Source organism: Rana temporaria, chromosome 1, assembly GCF_905171775.1.
Source record: "Rana temporaria chromosome 1, aRanTem1.1, whole genome shotgun sequence".
Classification (NCBI taxonomy): Eukaryota; Metazoa; Chordata; class Amphibia; order Anura; family Ranidae; genus Rana; species Rana temporaria.
This window is the reverse complement of record NC_053489.1, coordinates 620,438,669-620,461,746: the sequence shown is the minus strand read 5'-3', so window position 1 is coordinate 620,461,746 and position 23,078 is coordinate 620,438,669. Positions and strand designations below refer to the sequence as shown.

Sequence of the window (23,078 nt, the reverse complement as noted above, 5' to 3'; positions counted from 1 at the left end):
GCACTGATAGGCGGCATGGATAGGCGGCATGGATGGGCTTGGATAGGCGGCACGGATGGGCACGGATAGGTGGCAGATATGTGCACAGATAGACGGCACGACTGGGCACGGATAGGCGGCACGGATGGGCACGGATGGGCACTGATAGGCAGCATGGATGGGCACTGATAGATGGCACGGATGGGCATAGATGGGCACTATTGTATGTGTAGTACTAATGGATGCCAGTCAGTGCCAAACAATGCCTGCCAATCAGTGATGCCCATTGTAGGCACTGATTGGCATCCATGGCGGCACTGATTGGCATCCATTTTTTGTGTCCTCATCCCTGGTGGTCTAGGGTGGCATACCTTTTTTTTTAATCCCTGGTGGTCTAGTGGGCATCCCTGGTGGTCCAGTGGGCATCCCTGGTGGTCCAATGGGCATCCTCGGGGGGGCTGTGCTAATAATCGATCAGCACAAACCCCCCCTGTCACAGGAGCAGCCGATCGGCTCTCCTCTACTCGCGTCTGACAGACTACCGATTACCGGCTTTTCCTGTTTACATCGTGATCAGCCGTGATTGGACACGGCTGATCACGTGGTAAAGAGTCTCCGTGAGAGACTCTTTACCTTGATCGGTGTTGCGGGGTGTCAGACTGCAACCCCCGGGGGCGCGCATCGGCTCAGAATCCTGAGGACGTCATATGACGTCCAGTCAGGATTCTACAACCACTTTGCCGACGTCAATTTGTCATTGGCGGGTGGCAAGTGGTTAAAAAAATAAATAAATATCCTTTACAACCCCTTTAAGCCTCATACACACGATCCAACTTTATGGCCATAATTGTCTGACGGACGAGTTGTGTCGGATAATTCCGATCGTGTGTATGCCCCATCAGACAATTACTGGCTGAATTAACAACAAAAGTTGGCTGTTCATGCTCACCAACTGTTGGGCAATAAATCTGTTAAGTCGGTTTATCCGATCGTGTGTACACAATACCAAGTTCATGACCAACGCCCTTCGGACCAAAATCCACTGAAAAGTTGGATAGAAGTCCGATCGTGTGTACGAGGCTTTAATCCTTGCCAATTGGGGGGATTTCCCGTCACTTCCTGTCCCATAGCTTAAAACAAACCTTCTAAACAAAGGGCCGGTAACTGTCCTTCAGGCTTTAGGGGGGCCAGACTCTTGCCAGTGGGATTAAGACAAGCAAAGGGCCACAGTTTGGAGGCCACTGGCCTAAACAGAAAGTGAAAGGAAATCCCCCAGGTCACCAGAAGTATTGTCCACTTTGGAAGATTTCCACTCTATTACTTTTCTGGGGACAACCCAATTATAATGGTTAAACAATTATAATGGTAAACAGGACAAATAGAGAGGGTGAATCTCCCTAACGGGGGCACAGGCAGCAATATAAACCTGGCAGGGGTTCGAATCCCTCTCCACTCTATCCAACACTAAAAAAAAAGTTTTGCATTTAGTTATACTTTAGGAAAATGTACTTAAATAGAATTTTCTTTTTTTATAAAAAATAAAATCAATACCACTTATAAGGCTTGTCCCTATCCCATTCTAGGGGCATTGGGGCCTGTAAGAAAACCTGAAGTACTAAGCAGACAGACGGTTCTCAATATATAAGGCTGGTTTCACACTGAGGCGTGCAGCCACGGTGACGGTATAGCCGCGCTATTTGTAGCGCGGCTATACCGTCGTATTTACCGCGATATTCGGGCGCTAGCGGTGAGGTTTTAACCCCCGCTAGCGGCCGAAAAAGGGTTAATACCGCGGTATTACCGCGCTTTCCCATTGATTCCCCAGTGTGCAAGGGGCCTTAATCTCAAGGTTCAATTTTCTAATTTTAGCTTGGGTTAACCTCTGCACCGATCAACCATAACTTTATGACCACTGACACGTTAAGTGAATAGCACTAATTATGTTGTTACAATGCCATATGAAAGTCATGGGATATATTGGGCAGCAAGTAAACATGTTGTCCCTGAGGTTAATGTGTTGAAAGTCATTCTCAATAGGAGTGACTACCTGAATGAAATGGAGAGGATTTTGGGGGATCGGGAAACCTATACCCCCTTGGCCTCTGATCCTAAGGTCTCCTATCTTAAACAATTGGATGCCATAGTTAAGAAAGGGTTCAGTGAGGGGGTTCTTAATAATAAAGAAAAACTGTATCTTATCCTTAAAGCGCCATGGACACCTATTATCTACTATCTTCCAAAAATTCATAAACATCTTACCTGCCCCATAGTGAGTGGAATTGATTCCATCACTTCCCGGGTGGGCAGGTACATTGATTTTTTCCTCCAAACGTTGGTGTCCAAAATGCCCTCCCACTTAAAGGATTCTCGACAAGTAATTAATTTACTATCCAACATCAACCCTACTGACAATATGTGGTTGGTCACTGCTGATGTGACATCCCTATACACCATATACACCACGACCTGTGCCTTTTTGCGGTTGAATATTACCTCAGACGAGACTGCTTCATTCTGGAGTTCTTACATTTTGCCGCCACTCGGAACTATTTTTGGTTTCAAAATCAATTTTACCGACAGGACAGAGGGGTCGCAATGGGGGGCCAAATATGCCCCCAGTTTGGCCAATCTTTTTATGGCCATGTGGGAGGAGGATGTCGTCTATGTTGACCAAAGGCCCCAGCTTAAGCTGTGGGCCAGGTACATAGACGACATCCTCCACCTTTGGGATGGGTCCCGTGCAGATCTTCAGTTATTTATGGAATCTCTCAATATCAACTCCAGAGGCATTCATTTGGATTTTGAGGCCAGTCAGTCCAGCATAAATTTCCTGGATCTAAAGATTTCCATCTCTCATAACCAGTTTATTACCTCTACTCATTTCAAAAGTACGGATCGGAATTCATATATACCAGTTGACAGTTGCCATCACGAGTCCTGGTTGAAGTCTGTCCCAAAGAACCAATATTTATGAATTAAACGTAATTGCTCCAATAACAGCAAATTCTTGGACCAGGCTGTGCTTTTGACTCAAAGATTTGAGGAAAAGGGCTACAGTAGAGATTTCCTTATGTCTACATTGAAAGAGGATAAGGTTAGAGACAGGGCTGATCTACTTAGAAGTAAGCCACTTTGCAACGATAAGGCCCCTGTGGTTTCATTTGTAACCACATATTCGGTTCAACACAACAATATAAAAAACCTCATCAGGAAGCATTGGCATCTTCTTGGTTCTATATTACCAAATAGGCCGCAGGTGATATATAGAGGGGCATCTTCACTAAAGCATAGGTTAGCTCCTAATGTTTTGGAACCTCCCCCTACTAGAACCACGTTTCTTGACACCTTTACTGTTTTTTACCAATGCAGGAGGTGTCGGGTATGCTCCCTTAATGGATGTACACACAGACGTACACATAGGTTTAGTTCCACAATTACATCACAGGAATATGAAATTGAGTCTTTTATAACCTGCACCACCGAGGGTGTTGTCTATTTACTCCAATGTCCCTGTGGGCTCCAGTACGTTGGTAGGACTAAGAGACTGTTCTCTGTGAGGCTCAATGAGCATATTACCAACATTAAAGCAGGTTTTCCCAAACACTCAGTCTCCAAACATTATTTAGTGGCTCATAACAAGGATCCATCTAAAACTATTTTTTTGGGGATAGATAGGTATCGCCCCCAATGGCGAGGGAGTTCTTTGGTAAGGAACATTTCTAGGCTTGAAATGTCATGGATACACAAATTACAGTGTTACACTCCGTTTGGCCTCAACATTGAAGTTGATGTCAATGCATTTATTGACAATTCTTGAAATGTCCATATTGTATGTGTCCTGTGTTTTGTGAACTCGATCTGAGCTGAGATGGGGTCCTCCATATGTTTGCCTTTCTGTGGGGTGGGGGGCAATCATGCCTTGATTATTTTTACCATATTTTAGTAGATGGGGTATATCTTTGTTAGGGGTAGTTTAGTCCCACTTATTGTATTAGCTATGGGTCAGCGATCTTTATTTTTATACTTTGCTGTCTTATAGTATTTTTTTGATATTTACTTTTATTTTAGTATTTCGTTCTTTTTTTTGGTATTGTTCACTTTATGCTTTAGTGCATTGCTTAGTGCGTGTATTACGTTAATATATATACACACACTATTGATTTGGGGGATTTAGAGATGTCCATGAATTCTTATATATAACCGCTAGATGGAGTCACTGACATTTAGCGAGATAGTCAATACTTACCATTGTTTTATTGTTTCTTTTTTATCAGGGAATTTATCATTCTCTTCTGAATCCACATATCAGTCGGCACTGCAAATTACAGTAAATACCAGGAAGTGTAAATACATGTAGTCTTGTTGGAGCCAGACATACGGTAACCAGATAACATGCGTAATGGGAAAAAAACACACATAATGTGATACAGTACAAGGTAGTATTTATTAAAAAGATTAAAAAATGAACACTCACATTTGGAAGGCATCATAGGCATATCACAAAGTGCAAGAGCGATGTGTGTGAATGGGTCTACCCGACGCGGTTCAACTATACAGTCATCATCTGGGGTCGGTGGAGGCAGTCTGATACTTTGGGAAATGTTCTGCTGAAAAACCTTGGTCCTGCCATTCATGTGGATGTTACTTTGACACATACCTCCCAACTTAAACATTGTTGCTGACCAAGCACCGGCAGTGATCATGTGTGTGGTCTTTCAGCAGGATAATGCACCACAACACACTGCAAAATGGTTTAAGAATGGTTTGAGGAACACAACAGCTGTTGACTTGGTCTCCAAATTCTCCATATCTTAATCCAATAAAGCATCTGTGGGATGTACTGGAAAACAACTGTAATTCATGGAGGTCCCACCTTGCAACTTACAGGAATGAGGGATCTTCTACTGACGTCTTGGTGCCAGATACCGCAGCATACTTTCAGGTCGTCTAGTAGTGACCATGCCTCGACGGGTCAGCATTGTTTTGATGACAAAAAGGGGACCTACTCGGTATTAGATGGAGGTCATAAAGTTATGGCTGATCTGTGTATACAGAACCCCGTACCGACATCCTAGCAATTGAATTACGTTACATATCACATAACAGTTATGACTAAATATTCCTGATTATCTTCCAGCCCAGGAACATCTGATTTAGCGATATCTGTAGTGCAGTTATTTGAAGATTTGGAAAATGATATCACGGCTGGTATCAGATTATAGCAGAGACAGACAGTGTGTGGGCTGATTGTGGGTACACCAGAAGAAGGAGAGATCAGATGTCACATTGGTTGTCTAATACAGTGAGAAACACGAGGGTAACAGATTTCAGGGAGGAGGAAGGAAAATGTGGAGTGAGCTGTGTACATTGTACAGGTAGTGTCAGGCCGGTGTGTGCAGGGCCAACCAGTGCAGCAAGTTATGAGGATATACCATAAAAACAAAAATAATATATACAATAGAATTGACATAATTAAAGTAACACTAAACACTATCCTTATTCTCCAAAAATAATCTGTCCCTCGGCTCTCGGGTGCTGCCGCCGCCATCTTCGGTAGGGTAATCTGGTGGGGAGGCTGGTGCTGAAATGCCAGGGCTATCGTTGGGTACAACCGGTATAGTGGGTGAATGTTGCAGCTAATATAACTGTATTGACAGCCGGTGTTGCATGAGACAGACTGAGCCTTTGTCACTAGCTGGCAGGACTCTGTCTCGTGCAACACCGGCTGTCAAAACCATGTCCCATTAGCCTCTACGTTCTTATGAAGTGCCTGATTTACTTAAAGCGGGGGTTCATCCTAAAAACGATTTTCTAACATTACATCCAGCTCACTCTCTACATTGACAGTATGCTGTTAGTTTTTTTTTTTGCTGTACATACCTCGTACAGCTATTTTCTTCCCCGGGTAGGGCCTCCCGCGGGAGTGGGCGTTCCTATCCAGCAGGTGATTGACGTGATGACAAAAATGACCTCCACCCGTTGCATAAGGAGCGTCACGGGTTGCCGAAAGAAGCCGAGCGTCGGTGCACAGGCGCCGTATAGCGCCGACTCGCCGTTCGGCTTCTTTCGGCAACCCGTGACTCTCCTTATGCGACGGGTGGAGGTCGTTTTTGTCAATCACGTCAATCACCTGCTGAATAGGAACACCCACTCCCGCGGGAGGCCCTACCCGGAAGCCGGGGAAGAAAATAGCTATACGAGGTATGTACAGCAAAAAAAAAAAAAAATAACGGCATACTGTCAATGTAGAGAGTGAGCTGGATGTAATGTTAGAAAATCGTTTTTAGGGTGAACCCCCGCTTTAACCATAGCCCTGCTATGTCAGCAACCCCTTCCCCACCATCAAAAGCTCTCAATGACCCAGTCGCCAGAGAGTTTTTTTACTGTCGACATGGTGACTGGGAATTGTTCAGCCCCACAGGATCCTGGTTTATTACACTTTTCTTTACTGTGGGTTTACAATATGGAGACTGCTCCAGTTTGCATACATTCCCCTGTACCTTGTCTACTGAGACAATCCCTCATCCTTTATGTGACTTCAGCACTTGATATTTAGCAGCGCTGACATTTCACAAGGCCAAGAAAACAATTAAATCTTCAAGGGTTCATTGCAGCCATTTATCTGAACTTTGTGATGTGGTCATCATCGCCGAATAGTGCCGCTTTGTGCAAATAAGTCCATAAAATTAGTAGCATGTAGTGGCATTTCAGGTCACCTGAGATCACCATCCTTTGCTGCAGGTCTTGTATCATTATTCAGTTCGATCGTTCTGCATCTCATTACCTGCTATGCGGCACAGCCTGCTATCAGACACTTATAAAGTACATTATGAAGTGCATCAAAATTGCAAACTGAATCAATGAGCATGACTGTCTTCATAGGTTAAAGCTGTTATATTTATTACAGGCAAGAAAAAGCTTGTTTAATTAAACCACTGAGAACACTGGCATGCTGTTTTTATTTTTATTTTTTTCTACCAGGAGATATAATAAAGTGTTAGTACTGCTGATTGTAAGCGAGATTGTAAGCAAGCGAGAAGATCTGCAGCCAAGTAACACACCATTGAAAGATATATATTAGAAGTATTTTACCCCCTCCCCCCACAATATTTATAATTCTGTTCAGCCAGTCATGTAATTTACTACACAATTTTTTTCAGCTGCAAGCTAGGGTGAGTGGCATATGCTTTATTTGCACTGATTGAGGATAACGGTGAGCAGAGGCTGCCAATGGTCTCCGTTTCTGATGTAAAGGGGACTCTGATGGGGACCCTGATGTAAAAGGGGACTCTGATGGGGACCCTGATGTAAAGGGGGACTCTGATGGGGAGCCTGAAGGCTCTCCGCCAGCAGAACACAATAGCGCTGCGGGAGGAAATCCCCCATCAGCACTGACTGTTGATGAGGGACTCTGTGGATGTTGATTTAAGGGGGGACTCTGATGTAAGAGGGAATCTAATGGGGGCCCTGGTGTAAGGGTAGATTCTGATAGGGATCCTGATGTAAAGGGGGGCTCTGATGGGGACCCTGATGTAAAGAGAACTCTGACGGGGACCCTGATGTAAGGGGGAATCTGATGTAAAAGAGGACTTTGATTTACGGGGGGATTCTGATGTAAGGGGGAATCTGATGAGGACCCTGATGTAAAGGGGGACTCTGATGGGGACCCTGATGTAAATATGAAATCTGTGGATGTTGATTTAAGGAGGGAATCTGATGGGGACCCTGATGTAAGGGGAGATTCTGATAGGGACCCTGATGTAAAGGGGGGCTCTGATGGGGACCATGATGTAAGGAGAATTCTAACGGGGACCCTAATGTAAGGAGGACTCTGACGGGGACCCTGATGTAAGGGGGACTCTGATGGGGACCCTGATGTAAAGGAGGACTCTGTGGACGACCCTGATGTAAAGGAGGACTATGTGGACCTTGATTTACGGTGGGACTCTAATTTAAGGGGGAATCTGATGGGGACCCTAATGTAAGGGGAACCCTGATGTAAATATGGACTCTGTGGATGTTGATTTAAGGTGGGACTCTGATGTAAGAGGGAATCTGATGGGGCCCCTGATGTAGGGGAGACTCTAAAAGGGACCCTGTTATAAAGGGTGGCTCTGATGGGGACCCTGATGTAAAGGGGGGCTCTGATGGGGACCCTGATGTAAGGGGGACTCTGATGGGCACCCTGATGTAAAGGAGGACTCTGTGGACCTTGATTTATGGGGGGACTCTGATGTAAGGGGGAATCTGATGGGGATCCTGATGTAAAGGGGGGCTCTGATGGGGACCCTGATGCCCTGATGTAAGGGGGACTCTGATGGGGACGATGATATAAGAGGAGACTGTGATGAGGATTTTTTGGGCCTGTGAATATTTGTTTGCTTTCACACGGAGGAGTTTTTTTTTAAGTGCTATTGAAAAGTGCCAGAAATGCTCAAGAAAAATGCTTCCCTTTATATTCCCCGTAAATTCCATGTATGTTGTTACATTGGGGCGTTGCGCTTTTATTGCAGTGTAAAAAATCCCACTTGCTGCATTTTTGGAGCATGTTTGGTCAGTTAAAAAAGCTGCACCGAAAACGGAATCAATAGAAAATGTGTCAAAACCCCTCTAAAATGCCTCATTAAAAAGCACCGTGTCTTGAACTTACAACAGATTTAGACAAACTCTATAAAAATACATCCATGCTAACCCAAGAATCTACGAGGATAGCAATTGATCAGAAACGTCTAGAGCTGAACATGCTACCTACCACCAAGGCAGAAAAGGCTCTAAGGTGGGCAAAGGCGAAATTTTTATTGCATGGTAGCTCCCCCTCCACCATGTTGGCTAGGAGGCTGAACCGGTTTGCTAGACCCCCTCATGTATACAAATTGGTTAATGACTTGGGTCTGACTACTTCACACCCACAAGAGGTAATTAAGATCTTTACAAAATGTTACTCTACCCTTTTGGCACCATCACCGTCGGTTCCCTCCAGGATGATTTGGCTTGGTGGGACTCTATCCCGATCCCTACTCTTTCCCCTTCCCAGGTGGAGAGACTAAACTCACCTATCACAAACAGAATTTCTGAATGTGATTAAAGCTTTGAAGTCTGGCTCGGCCCCTGGCCCAGACGGCTTCTCCTCAATTTATTATACAAAATTGGCACCTTCATTGTCTGGCAGACTGGTTCAGCTCTTCAATTCAGTATTGCAGGGAGATTCCCTTCCTGGGGAAATGCTGTTGGCTAATATGTCCCTTATCCCTAAGCCAAATAAAAATCACTCTCTCCCTCAGAATTTTAGGCCGATTTCGGTCATTAACAATGACCTGAAAATTTTCAGCAGGATTTTTGCTGATCGTTTAGCTAGCGTTATCTCCTCACTCATATCCCCATATCAAGCGGGATTCATCCACCATAGATTAATTACTGATAATATACATCTAGCTGCTGACATAATTCAGGATGCTAACCTATTTTCCAAGAAATTATTTTTGCTGAGTCTTGATATTCAAAAGGCATTCGATAGTGTATTTTGGAGCTATGTGTCCACTCTGTTACAACGTATGGGATTTAATGGGGAGTTTTTTAGGGCCCTTCAAGCTCTATATAAGGATCCCAGGACTCGGATTAGGATCCCTGGGGTGTAGCTCAGAGTTCTTTGATTTGGGTAGGGGTACAAGGCAGAGGTGCCCGCTCTCACCACTCATTTTCGCCCTGGCTTTGGAACCCCTGGCTATTGCACTTTTGCAGGACCCTGATATCTCCGGATATTGATTACAAATTCTGCATGTATGCAGATGATGTTTTAATGTTTATCACCAACCCTCTGATCACGTTGCCCAATCTATTCCGCACTTTGTCCAGGTTTGCAGGGGTCTCGGGCCTCTCGGTTAAAGTATCAAAGTCCATGGCCCTCCCTGTAGGTTACTCCCCCTCCGAGCTTGACCACTTTAGACATTCCTTCAAGTTCCCCTGGGCTGACCAATCCCTCCCATATCTTGGGATCAATTTGACCGGTGACTTCCGTAAATTGTTTGAAGCCAACTACCCTCCAATGGTCTCTAAAATTAAACAACTGCTTAAACTTTGGGCCCCACTTCACATCTCTTTCCTGGGGAGGGTGACTGCCCTTAAGATGACCAGTCTCCCTAAGTTATTATATTTATTCAGATTTCTTCCAATTAGGCTATCAAAACTCTACGGGCCATATTCTCAAACAAGTTACGCCGGTGTATCTACTGATACACCGGCGTAAATCGAATTTCCCGCCGGCGTATCATTATTTTGTATTCACAAAACAAGATATGCCGGATTTAGGCTAGGATTCGACTAGTGTAAGTCACTTACACTGTCGGATCCTAAATGTAATTCGCCGCCGGCCGCTAGGTGGCGTTTACGTTCAGGTCTCATTTGTTTATGCAAATGAGCCTGATACGCCGATTCCCGAACCGTTGCTAACGTCGTTTGCGTAAGCGTAAGGTTACCCCTGCTATAAGAGGGGTAACCTTGCGCCAGTCCCACGTATGCCATGTTAAGTATGGCGTTGGGTCCGCGTCGTCTTTTCCCGTCGGGTACGTCGTTTTACTAAGTCGTTCTTGAATACGACTTTATGTCAATGACGCACACGTCGGCGTCATTGACGTTTTCCGCCGAGAACTGGAGCATGCGCACTGGGCTATTTTTGGCCCGGCGCATGCGCAGTTCGATCGAAACGGGGGCGCGCTTAATTTAAATATAAGCCGCCCCCTTTGAAATACGCGGGGAATACGCCGGGCCTTTTACACTACGCCGCCCCAAACTACGGAGCAAGTGTTTGGGGAATACAGCACTTGCTCCTGTAGGTTGGGGCGGCGTAGTGTAAATGGCTTACGCGACGCCCGCCGGAAATCTACGGGAATATGGCCCTACGTTCTCAAGATCCATACCCTATTTAACAAATTTATATGGAAAGACAGGCCCCCTAGATTCGCTAAAGCTATCCTATACCGTTCCTCCAAACGGAGTGGTCTTGGGGTCCCTCAGTTGTGGTTGTACTACTTGTCCAGCAGATTTTCTCAACAAGCTCAATGGAATATTTGTAATCCCAGGGTTCCTTGGATTAGGTTTGAACAAGACTCAATTGCCCCATTCTATCTTCCTGGACTTATGTGGTCTTCTAACCCAACTAGTTCTATTTTCCGTTCCAAAAACCTTATAGTTGCTGCCAGGGCTTTTTTTCTCAGAAAATAGGTGCAGGAACTCAACCACGACCCGTTCAGATTTCACAAACAGTAGAAGGGTCTTAAAGGGGCATTAAATACCAGGATTGCATTACATACATAGTGCAGAGTTCAGGGGGGTTACATACAGAGTGCAGAGCTGTCACTTGTAAACACAGAAACCAGACTTCTGTGTTTACAAGTGATTGTGGTGAGCAGGCACCAAAGGGTCTGAGCCAAAGGTGGTGGAACTCCGTTCCACCAAGTTCCCCCTGAAAAAAAGCCCTGGTTGCTGCATGCTTGGGCCTTTGGGACAGTTGTAAGGTAAAGTTTGGCCTCATTTCACAGCCTTCTCTAGGTGCCTCGTTTTTGGGTGATTCGCGATTTGCCCCGGCCTTTGCTTGCCCAGCACTTTCCAGATCTGGGTGAACCTGGGCCTGACTAAATTAGCGAATTTTATGCAAGACTCTAAGTTTGAGTCATTTACTACCGGTAATTTGCAAATGAAGCATGGTATCATGGCAGGTGAGTTTTATCACTACCTCCAAATTAGGCACTTTTTCCAGACACACTATGAAAGTCCCTCATCAGGCCCTTCCACTTTTTCTGAAACTATATGTAACACAGCCCCTCGTCAAAGAGGTCTTATCTCAGGAATTTATAGTTCTTTGGTCTCCGCCATTGAATACCCATTGAATCCCCTATACTCAAGTATAGATCACAATGGGAACATGAGCTCAATCTGGCGGCGGATGAGTTAGACTGGACATCGGGCTGGCTCAATATGCGAAAATGCACTCTCTCCCTCACGATTAGAGAAACGGCCATAAAATTGTTGACCCGCTGGTATTACACTCCAGTGCGTCTCAATGCGATGTTCCCAAAGGTGTCCCCCTTATGCTTTAGAGGCTGTAACCTCCTGGGCTCCCATTTTCATTTATTTTGGGAATGTGACAAATTGCGGCCCACCTGGACTGAAACATTGGGACTGATTGATAAATTGGCAGGTGGGTGCATGGCTCTGACACACACTCATTGCCTCTTATTTGAAAGCTTACAAGACTCTCCCAGACCCCTTATGAAACTGATCCATTCGATTTGTTTAGCAGTGCAGTGGGCGATTGCCCTGAGTTGGAAAACGGACTTGGTTCCATTCTCGCTGATTATAACAAGAGTTGATCAAATTATGTTATCTGAGAAAATGTATCACACATTGCACGACTCTATTCCCGTATTTAACTCCAAATGGAATCCTTGGTTCATTTTTAGACTTCAGAACTGACCTACCCCCCTTTTTCTTTTTTTTTCTCTCTTTTCTCCCTCCCTCTCCCCTTTTATATTGTTTGGAATCTCTTATCAGTTTTTCTCTGTGAGGCCTCGTACACACGGCCGAGGAACTCGACGTGCCAAACACATCGAGTTCCTCGGCGAGTTCAGCCCTGAAGCCGCCGAGGAGCTCGGCGGGCCGAGTTCTCCCATAGAACAACGAGAAAATAGAGAACATGTTCTCTATTTTCTCGACGAGTTCCTCGGCGGCTCCATCGGGCCGAAAGTGTACACACGACAGAGTTTCTCGGCAGAATCCGGCTCTGACCGAGTTTCTCGCTGAATTCTGCCGAGAAACTCTGTCGTGTGTACGAGGCCTTATGGTTCTATGCTGTTCATTGTTGCGGACCAGGTTATTTGTGCTTTCTCACTTAGTCATTGACCCGCAGGCTCTCTTGTATTTATCCTGTTATACATAACTCTTATCATTGTAACTTTTCCGTTCTGTCGATCCTGATATATGCGATATCCTGTGGCTTTGTATACTGCTATACCTGGTATTTTTTCTTGTTACCAATAAAACTCTTTTGAAATGAAAAGGCACTGTGATGCAGTTTTTGAGTCACATGTCGTTTAAAAAACGCACCACAAAGGCGCAGCAAAAACGCTCCATTAACGTTTAGGCGTTTTACCGTCAGTTTTGATTGGAACCAGTGTGAAAGTAGCCTCAGATGAAGTTCAATGGTTTGTTTAAATATTACATAACTGGATTAAACTGCAGTCTTTTATATCACCTTGCATTTATACTTTAGGGCTTGTTCACACAAAGGGCGAGGAGGGTGGAAGGGAGGCGGTTGAGGTGCCCACCTCGTGTGCACGTGGCATAAGGGTTTTGAGGGTTAAAGCAGGCATTATTTTTCTCTTTACATTGCTTGGAGCTCTTTGTTATCTACTTTATTCCTTTACAGGAAGCTGCAGAGGAAGATGGCTAATTATGGGAGATGCATTAACTTGATAGCCCATCTTCTTAACAAGTATAATCCAGAAAATCAGGGTCTTGAGCACTTCTTGGAAGACTCGGCAGAAGACTTGCAGGTAAGACCGTCCACGTCATTTCATTGTCATCAGATCTGCTGCTGAAAAGTGTGATGTGAGTACAAATATGACTGATGTGGACATGACACTAATCCCTACCTGTGTACAAATATTCTGAGTTTGGTGATAGAGTTCCCATCTGTTCACCTGCCATACTATCACTCAGCGTTTTACTGAATCTCCTGCAGGTCTATGCTTTAGGCCGGTGGTCTCCAAAGTGCGGCCCGTGGGCCGTATGTGGCCCTTTGCTTACCCTTATCTGGCCTTTGGGGCACTATTCCTCCCACTGATACAAGGCACTATACCTCCCACTGAAACCAACAATGGGGCACTATTCCACCCACTGATACAAGGCACTATACCTCCCATTGACACCAAGGATGGAGCACTATTCATTCCACTGACACCAAGGATGGAGCACTATTCATTCCACTGACACCATAGTTGGGGCACAATTCTTCCAACTGATACCAATGATGGGGATTTTTCTTCCCACTAATACCAACAAAGAGGCAGCATTCCTCCCACTAATACCAACAATGAGGCAGCATTCCTCCCACTAATACCCACAATGAGGCACCATTCCTCCCACCAATACTAACAATGAGGCACCATTCCTCCCACTAATACCAACAATGAGGCAGCATTCCTCCCACTAATATCCACAATGAGGCACCATTCCTCCCACTAATACCAACAATGAGGCAGCATTCCTCCCACTAATACCCACGATGGGGCAGCATTCCTCCCACTAATACCCACAATGAAGCAGCATTCCTCCCACTAATATCCACAATGAGGCACCATTCCTCCCACTAATACCAACAATGAGGCAGCATTCCTCCCACTAATACCAACAATGAGGCACAATTCCTCCCACTAATACCAACAATGAGGCACCATTCCTCCCACTAATACCAACAATGAGGCACCATTCCTCCCACTTATACCAACAATGAAGCAGCATTCCTCCCACTAATACCAACAATGAGGCACAATTCCTCCCACTAATACCAACAATGAGGCACCATTCCTCCCACTAATACCCACAATGAGGCACCATTCCTCCCACTTATACCAACAATGAAGCAGCATTCCTCCCACTAATACCAACAATGAGGCACAATTCCTCCCACTAATACCAACAATGAGGCACCATTCCTCCCACTAATACCCACAATGAGGCACCATTCCTCCCACTTATACCAACAATGAAGCAGCATTCCTCCCACTAATACCAACAATGAGGCAGAATTCCTCCAACTAATACCAACAATGAGGCAGCATTCCTCCCACTAATACTAACAATGAGGCAGAATTCCTCCCACTAATACCCACAATGAGGCAGCATTCCTCCCACTAATATCCACAATGAGGCACCATTCCTCCCACTAATACCAACAATGAGGCAGCATTCCTCCCACTAATATCCACAATGAGGCACCATTCCTCCCACTAATACCAACAATGAGGCAGCATTCCTCCCACTAATACCCACGATGGGGCAGCATTCCTCCCACTAATACCCACAATGAAGCAGCATTCCTCCCACTAATATCCACAATGAGGCACCATTCCTCCCACTAATACCAACAATGAGGCAGCATTCCTCCCACTAATACCAACAATGAGGCACAATTCCTCCCACTAATACCAACAATGAGGCACCATTCCTCCCACTAATACCAACAATGAGGCACCATTCCTCCCACTTATACCAACAATGAAGCAGCATTCCTCCCACTAATACCAACAATGAGGCACAATTCCTCCCACTAATACCAACAATGAGGCACCATTCCTCCCACTAATACCCACAATGAGGCACCATTCCTCCCACTTATACCAACAATGAAGCAGCATTCCTCCCACTAATACCAACAATGAGGCACAATTCCTCCCACTAATACCAACAATGAGGCACCATTCCTCCCACTAATACCCACAATGAGGCACCATTCCTCCCACTTATACCAACAATGAAGCAGCATTCCTCCCACTAATACCAACAATGAGGCAGAATTCCTCCAACTAATACCAACAATGAGGCAGCATTCCTCCCACTAATACTAACAATGAGGCAGAATTCCTCCCACTAATATCCACAATGAGGCACCATTCCTCCCACTAATACCAACAACGAGGCACCATTCCCCCCACTAATACCAACAATGAGGCACCATTCCCCCCACTAATACCAACAATGAGGCACCATTCCCCCCACTAATACCAACAATGAGGCAGCATTCCTCCCACTAATACCAACAAGGAGGCACCATTCCCCCCACTAATACCAACAAGGAGGCAGCATTCCTCTCAATGACACTAACAATGGAAATCATTCTTCAAACTAATACCAATGATGAGGCATTGTCCCCCTAATGCCTACAGGCGGCGTTGTGTAATTTTTTTTACCACCTCTGATCACCAAGTCTGAGGAATTTTCTACTCTCAATGATCACAATCCGGTGTTCTGTTGAGAAGTGCCCAGTTATCGAATAGTGCCCAGGTGTAACTGCGCATGCGCTGCACGGAGTTGCAGAACAGCGGAGTTAACGATTAGCTGTTGTCTCGCGTTGCCGAGACACATTCATGTAGGAGAGGGGTGGAAATTTACATGAAGGGGGTTCATTTTTCAATGATGGGCAGTGCTGGGGGCGGAATTTTTATCGATGGCCAAATAAATCTGCCAAATAAACTTTATCTAATATAGAAAAAGCTGCCCTTCAATTGACTATACACGCCCTGCAAGCGTCCAGAATGAATAGCAGATGAAAATGTATTTTGCAGATTTGTTTGACCATCTGTAAAAATTCCGCCCCCAGCACTGACAATCATTGAAAAATCCGCCCCCTTCATGTAACTATCCACCTCTCACCTACATGAACGTGCTTCGGCAACGCGAGACAACAGCTGATCGTAAACTCAGCTGTTCTGCGGCTCTGTACTGTGCATGCGCAGTTCCACCCGGGCATTTCTCGATAGTGGGCACTTCTTGACAGGACACCGGCCCTTCTAAAGTCTGAAGGACAGTAAACTGGCCCCTTAACTAGAAAGTTTGGAGCTCCCTGCTTTAAGCCATGGCATGGAGAAATAATCCTATGTGATGATATAATGCGCGTTGGGAGCTATGCATGTAAACTGAAATAAATGTTGTTCCTTTTTTTAAATTTGATGTATTATTTTATCTAGCACCACTCTTAAAAACTCCCATGGGCAAATTGCTTTCTCCATCTTCTGGCAGTCCCCCTCTGGTGTTGTCACCTTCTCTCTGCATCTGATGCCTCCTTAGCAAGCTCAATGCTATGGAGGTACACATGCATACACACTCCCAAGCTAGGCTGTGTGCATCCATAGACACACACAGCGCTGGTTATCCACGCCCTTGCTCCCTCCTCACAGGAGCTTGACTGACAGCAGCAGGAGCCTATAGTTCAACTGCCCTTAGCTTCTCTGGTGCTGGAGCTGGAGATGGCGCTAAAGCAGTGAGATGGAGCCATGTTTAGGGACAAGGGGGGGCTAGGAAAAATAGTGGGGTGTTTTTTACATTAAAGGGGTTGTAAAGGTACATGTTTTTTCACCTTAATGCATTCTATGCATTAAGGTGAAAAAACACCCGAGCATTAGCGCCCCCTGAGCCCCCGTTTACTTACCTGACCCCTTTGAAAGTCCCGTGCCGTGAACGCGCTGGTTTCTCGGTCGGCTTCTCGGCTTATTCATTGGTTGATTGAAAGCAGCGCAGCCTTTGACTCCTGCTGCTGTCAATCATATCCGAAGATGTGGCGCGCAGTGATACAGTGAGCTGCTATAGCCGCCTGCTGTATCACGGGAGAGCGCCCACAAGAACTTACCACAATGCGAGAGAGCTCGCATGAAGGTGAAAAGTTCTTGTGGAGGGGAGCTGAGACAGCCGCCAAGGGACCCCAGAAGACCAGGTTCGGGGCCACTCTGTGCAAAATGAGCTGCACAGTGGAGGTAAGTATAACGGCCCGGATTCAGAAAGCCCGGCATTACTTTGTGCGGGCGTAGCGTATCTCAGATACGCTACGCCGCCGTAACCTAGTGAGGCAGGTTCTGTATTCAGAAAGAACCTGAGCCCTAAGTTACGGCGGCGTAGCGTATGAGGGCCGGCTTAAGCCCGCCTAATTCAAAATAGGAAGATGTGGGTGTGTTTTATGTTAATTCAGTGTGACCCCACGTAAATGACGTTTTTAACGAACGGCGCGTGCGCCGTCTGTGGACGTATCCCAGTGCGCATGCTCCAAATTACGCCACAAAGCCTCATTGGTTTCTTCTTGAACGTAACTTACGCAAAGCCCTATTCGCGAACGACTTACGCAAACGACACAAAATTTGACGCTGGCCCGACGTCAATACTTAATATTGGCTACGCCTCATATAGCAGGGGTAACTTTACACCGGAAAAAGCCTTACGTAAACGACGTAAAAAAATGCGCCGGGTGGACGTACGTTTCTGAATCGGCGTATCTACCTAATTTGCATATTCTATGCGTATATCTCCGGAAGCGCCACCTAGGGGCCAGCGTAAATATGCAACTAAGACACGATGGCGTAAGAGACTTACGTCAGTCGTATCTTAGCCAAATTTTGGCGTATCTTGCTTTCTGAATACAGAAAGAAGATACGCCGGCGCATGCTAGAATTTACGCTCCGTATCAATAGATACACCGACGTAAATTGTTTCTGAATCCGGGCCAACATGTTTGTTATTTAAAAAAAAAATCTCTTTAGTGTTCCTTTAAAGGGGTTGTAAAGGTAAAAAAAAAATCCCTAAATAGCTTCCTTTACCTTAGTGCAGTCCTCCTTCACTTACCTCATCCTTCCATTTTGCTTTTAAATGTCCTTGGGCTAGATTCACGTAGCTGCGCCCATTCGTACGGCGGCGCAGCGTATGGTATTTACGCTGCACCGCTGTAAGTTTCAGAGGCAAATGCTGTATTCACAAAGCACTTGCCTCCTAACTTACGGCGGCGTAGCGTAAATGGTGCCGGCGTTAGCCAGCGTAATTCAAATGTGGAAGGGGGAGAGTGTTTTATGCTAATGTGTGATGACCTGACGTGATTGACGTGTTTTTCTAACGGCGTCCGTGTACATATCCCAGTGTGCATTGCTCCCAAGTACGCCGCAACGACGTATTGGTTTTGACGTGAGCATAAATTACGTCCAGCCCTATTCGCGAACGACTTACGCAAACGACGTAAAAAATTAAAATTTTGAAGCGGGAACGACGTCCATACTTAACATTGGCTGCGCCTCCTAATAGCAGGAACAACCTTACGCCGAAAAAGCCTAACGTAAACTACGTAAATAAATTGCGCCGGCCGTACGTACGTTTGTGAATCGGCGTATCTAGGTAATTTGCATATTCTCCGCCGAAAACAACGGAAGCGCCCCTAGCCCCTAGCAACGTAATATTGCACACAATTATACGCCGCCGCATTCAAGTTGCGTCGGCGGAGGAAGCCTATTTTTTGAGCGTATCTGCCTTTGAGAATCGGCGTAACGATACGCCGACGCAGATTTGAAATTACGGCGGCGTATCTGGAGATAAGCCGCTGTAATAGCTACCTGAATCTACCCCCTTATTTCTTCTGAGAAATCCTCACTTCCTGTTCTTCTGTCTGTAACTCCACACAGTAATGCAAGGCTTTCTCCCTTGTGTGGAGAAAGCCTCTTGAGGGGGCGAGCAGGCAAGTCAGGACACTCTCTACTTTGCAGATAGATAAAGGAGCTGTGTGTTAGTGGGCGTACTGACACTCCTGCTCGCCCCCTCCCCCCTCAAAATGTACAAATGCAGCAATTTAGAAATTGGATGAAAGATAAAAAGTAAATTTTATATACAATTATATAGATCAGACCAAAATGAGGAGCACATGAGGGGGAAAGAGGGACAGAGGGACATTGCTCCAAATCAGGGACAGACCCTTGAAATCAGGGACAGTTGGGAGCTATGTTTTATGGTAGAAAGGAAAAAGCATGAGAGACAGAAAAGGGAGAGAATGATATAGAAGGGATAAGAAGGAGAGCGGGAGCTCCTCTTCCCCATCCAGTAGTTCTTGACTGCCTGCCAGCATTAGAATGACATTTGTAATGACTCATTTAATTGTGCACTTGAAGCCTGAGCTCTAGTCTCACTTACAGAGAATTTGGGAGTTGAAGATCAGATATTATAATGTCAAATAGATATAATTTGGGACCATAAATCTGTCACCAGAAAATCCTGAGATATAATTGAAATCCTGACGAACATCTGAATCACCCTGCGTCTGCGAAACTCGGAGTATTTCTTTGTGTAATGACAGATGTTTAATCCACTTCATCAGCACTTTGTCAGGTACTGGGCCCGTGCTGATGTATGTCGGCTAATTACACTGTGCTGTCATCTCTTTCTAACGTGAGGCTGGAAGTGAAACGCGGACACATGGAGCGTCCGGCCCGAGCGGCCAGAACATAATGGCCCGGATTCAAAGAGATCTGCGCATTATTTACGGAGGCGCAGGGCAACGATTTTGCCCTGCGCCCCCGCAAATTTGCTCTGCTGCCCTTGATTCACGGAGCAGAAGCTCCGTCAATTGCGCGGGCGCGCCGGCAAAATTGCCCGGTGCTAGAGCACGCAATTTTAATGATCCCGTAGGGGGCGGGAATCATATAAATTAGGCGCGCTCCCGCACCGAGCGTAGAGCGCATGCTCCGCCGGGAAACTTTCCTGACGTGCATTGCGGCAAATGACAATCGTCTGGGACAGGTGGCAGGTCCCAGAAGATTGCCTGTCCACTGAGAGAGTGCAGCGCGACTCGTGCATGCGCAGTGCATTCCCAGCCATGAAGCTGAAAGCTGTCACGGCCGGGTGCCCACAGTGGCTATGACGACGCCGACGGAGAGAGGAGGGGAAGAGGAGCGACACTAAACAAAAAAAGCCTGGAACTCCGTTTTAAAGTGTTTGGAAACCCAATCAACTTCTGAAGGTGACTTCAGTAAATGTAAGAAACAAATTATGTTTTGAACCACGCCAGATGATTCGCATGACATGTGAACCAAACTGGCTTCCTATAGAGCCAGTTCACGTATGTGCGGTGCAGCAGCAGTGCAAATTTAAAAAGAGTGCTGTGCGTTTTCTGAGCATGCCAAAATGAAAAAAAAAATGGCATGGGGGTCCCCCTCAGAATCAATTCCAGACCCATGCAGGAAAGGGGGGATGACAAGTGAGCCCCCCCCTCCTGAACCATACCAGGCGGCATGCCTTTAACATTGGGGGGTGCTTTGGGGTAAGGGGCCCCTCCCAAGCACCTTGTCCCCATGTGTATAGAGACAAGTGTCTCTTCCCCACAACCCTGGACGGTGTTTGTGAGGGTCTGCAGGCAGGGGGCTTATCGGAATCTGAAAGCCCACTTTAACAAGATGGCCCCCAGATCCCACCATCCCCATGTGAATTAGAAGGGGTACATAGCACCTCTACTCATTCACCAAAATAAAGTTTTTGACAATACCTTTAGTTAAAAAAACAATCACATCAATCACGATGAACGCCGCTACAATCTGAATATAAAAGGGCTCTGTACCTGACGCTGGCTCCCGTCATCTGACAGTTCTTAAATAACTAAGGGGCAGGGCACCTAATGACGTCACAGGATAGCCCTGGCCCTTGTGATGTCATCGACCCAGCATGCACCAGTCGGTGATCTCAAACATGGCCCCTTAGTTATTAAAGAGCTGGCAGATGGTGAGAGCTGGCAGACGGGGGGAGCCAGCTATAAGTATATATATTTTTTTGGGGGGTCATGGTGGTGATTGACATTGGATCCTCACCGGGGGACATTGTTTTTTTAAACTCTCTGTCTACTCCATACTCATTCACATTGGAGGGCGGCTGGGATCAGGGGGCTTACAGATTTTGATAAGCCCCCTGTCCAACAAGGAGACAAGGTGCTTTGGGGTGGGGGAGCCTCCCTACCCCAAACCACCCCCATGTTGAGGGCATGTGGCCTGGTATGGTTCAGGAGGGGGGTGCTCGCTTGCCCCCCCTTTCCTGGCCTGCCAGACTGCATACTCGGGTAAGGGTCTGGTATGGATTTTGGGGGGAACTCCACGCCATTTTGTTAAAATTTTGGCCATTGGGTTCCCCTCAAACTCCATACCAGACCCTGAAGGCCTAGTATGGATTGGGGGGGGCATGCTGTACTTTTACACCCAGGCCTTCTTGTCCACATCAGTGCCTGACCCCACAAATGCGCTTCAGACATTCCCATAGACACACTCCTAAACCTTGTGGACACCCTCCCCAGAAGTGTTGAAGCTGTTATAGCTGCAAAGAGTGGGCCAACTCAATATTGAACCCTACGGACTAAGACTGGGATGCCATTAAAGTTTATGTGTGTGTAAAGGCAGGTGTCCCAATACTTTTGGTAATATAGTGTATGTTTTATATTCCCTGACCTACCTGATAAAGACTAAGGGCCAGATTCACAAAGAGATACGACGGTGTATCTCCTGATACACCGTCATATCTCTGAGTTCTGCCGGTCGTATCTATGCGACTGATTCATAGAATCAGTTACGCATAGATATCCCTAAGATCCGACAGGTGTAACTGTATTACACCGTCGGATCTTAGGCTGCAATTCCAGCCCGGCCGCTAGGTGGCGCTTCCCTATCTTTTACGCAACGATTATGCAAATGAGGAGTTACGCCGATTCCGAAATGAACGACCGCCCGGCGTTTTTTTTTTACTTCGTTTGCGTTCGGCTTTTTCCGGCGTATAGTTACCCCTGGGTCTATGAGGCGCAGCCAATGTTAAGTATGGGCGTCGTTCCCGCATCGAATTTTGAAATTTTACGTCGTTTGCGTAAGTCGATTCACAAAAGCGCTGGACGCAAGTTACGCTCACGCCGAAACCAATGACTTCCTAGCGACGTCATGGGGAGCAATGCACGCCGGGAAAATTTGTGGACGGCGCATGCGCAGTTAAATCGGCGCGGGGACGCGCCTGATTTAAATACTACACTCCCCCTAGCCGCGGAATTTGAATTCCGCCGGGGGATTTACGATACGCCGCCGCAAGTTTTGAGGTAAGTGCTTTGTGAATTAACCACTTGCCTCAAAAACTTGCGGCGGCGGATCTTAAATCACATATGTTACGGGGATCTAAAGATCCGCTAACCTATGTGAATCTGGCCCTAAAAAAAGAAATAACATTTTTATGAAGCTAGAAATGCTTAAAAGCATTTTATAATGGATGTAATTTTAGGTACTTGTACATTTTAGGATTTGTAAATATTCCAGTAGAATTCATTAAAAGAAAAGATTTTCTGCATTTTGCTTTATTGTCCTTTACACCTCTGGTTTGAAGACATAAATTTCCTATAAAATGAATGTTCTGTATTTGATGCTTGCACAGATCTTCACTCGGGGATACACTTGGAGATCTGATCAGCCGTTCTCCTGTCATTGATTTGAACAGGTTTCCTGCACAGAACCCTCCTCCTGTGTGGGTAAAGATGGCTCTTGCACAGGTATACAGAACAGTAGACATTC

At 46.0% G+C, this 23,078-nt stretch overlaps 1 protein-coding gene across 2 annotated transcripts in view; it reads left to right on the top strand.

Annotated features, from left to right (window-relative positions):
* CFAP99 (cilia and flagella associated protein 99) overlaps positions 1 to 23,078 on the top strand; it is a 153,519-nt gene that overhangs the window by 5,043 nt on the left and 125,398 nt on the right. Inside the window, exons 2-3 of one of the 2 annotated variants that reach the window (XM_040335303.1) lie at positions 4,254 to 4,358; positions 13,400 to 13,526. In XM_040335303.1, coding sequence (XP_040191237.1) covers positions 13,416 to 13,526 — 111 coding nt within the window. In that variant the 5' untranslated portion in view covers positions 4,254 to 4,358; positions 13,400 to 13,415. The remainder of the gene's footprint in view (positions 1 to 4,253; positions 4,359 to 13,399; positions 13,527 to 23,078) is intronic. The other variant, XM_040335302.1, reaches the window with a different exon arrangement.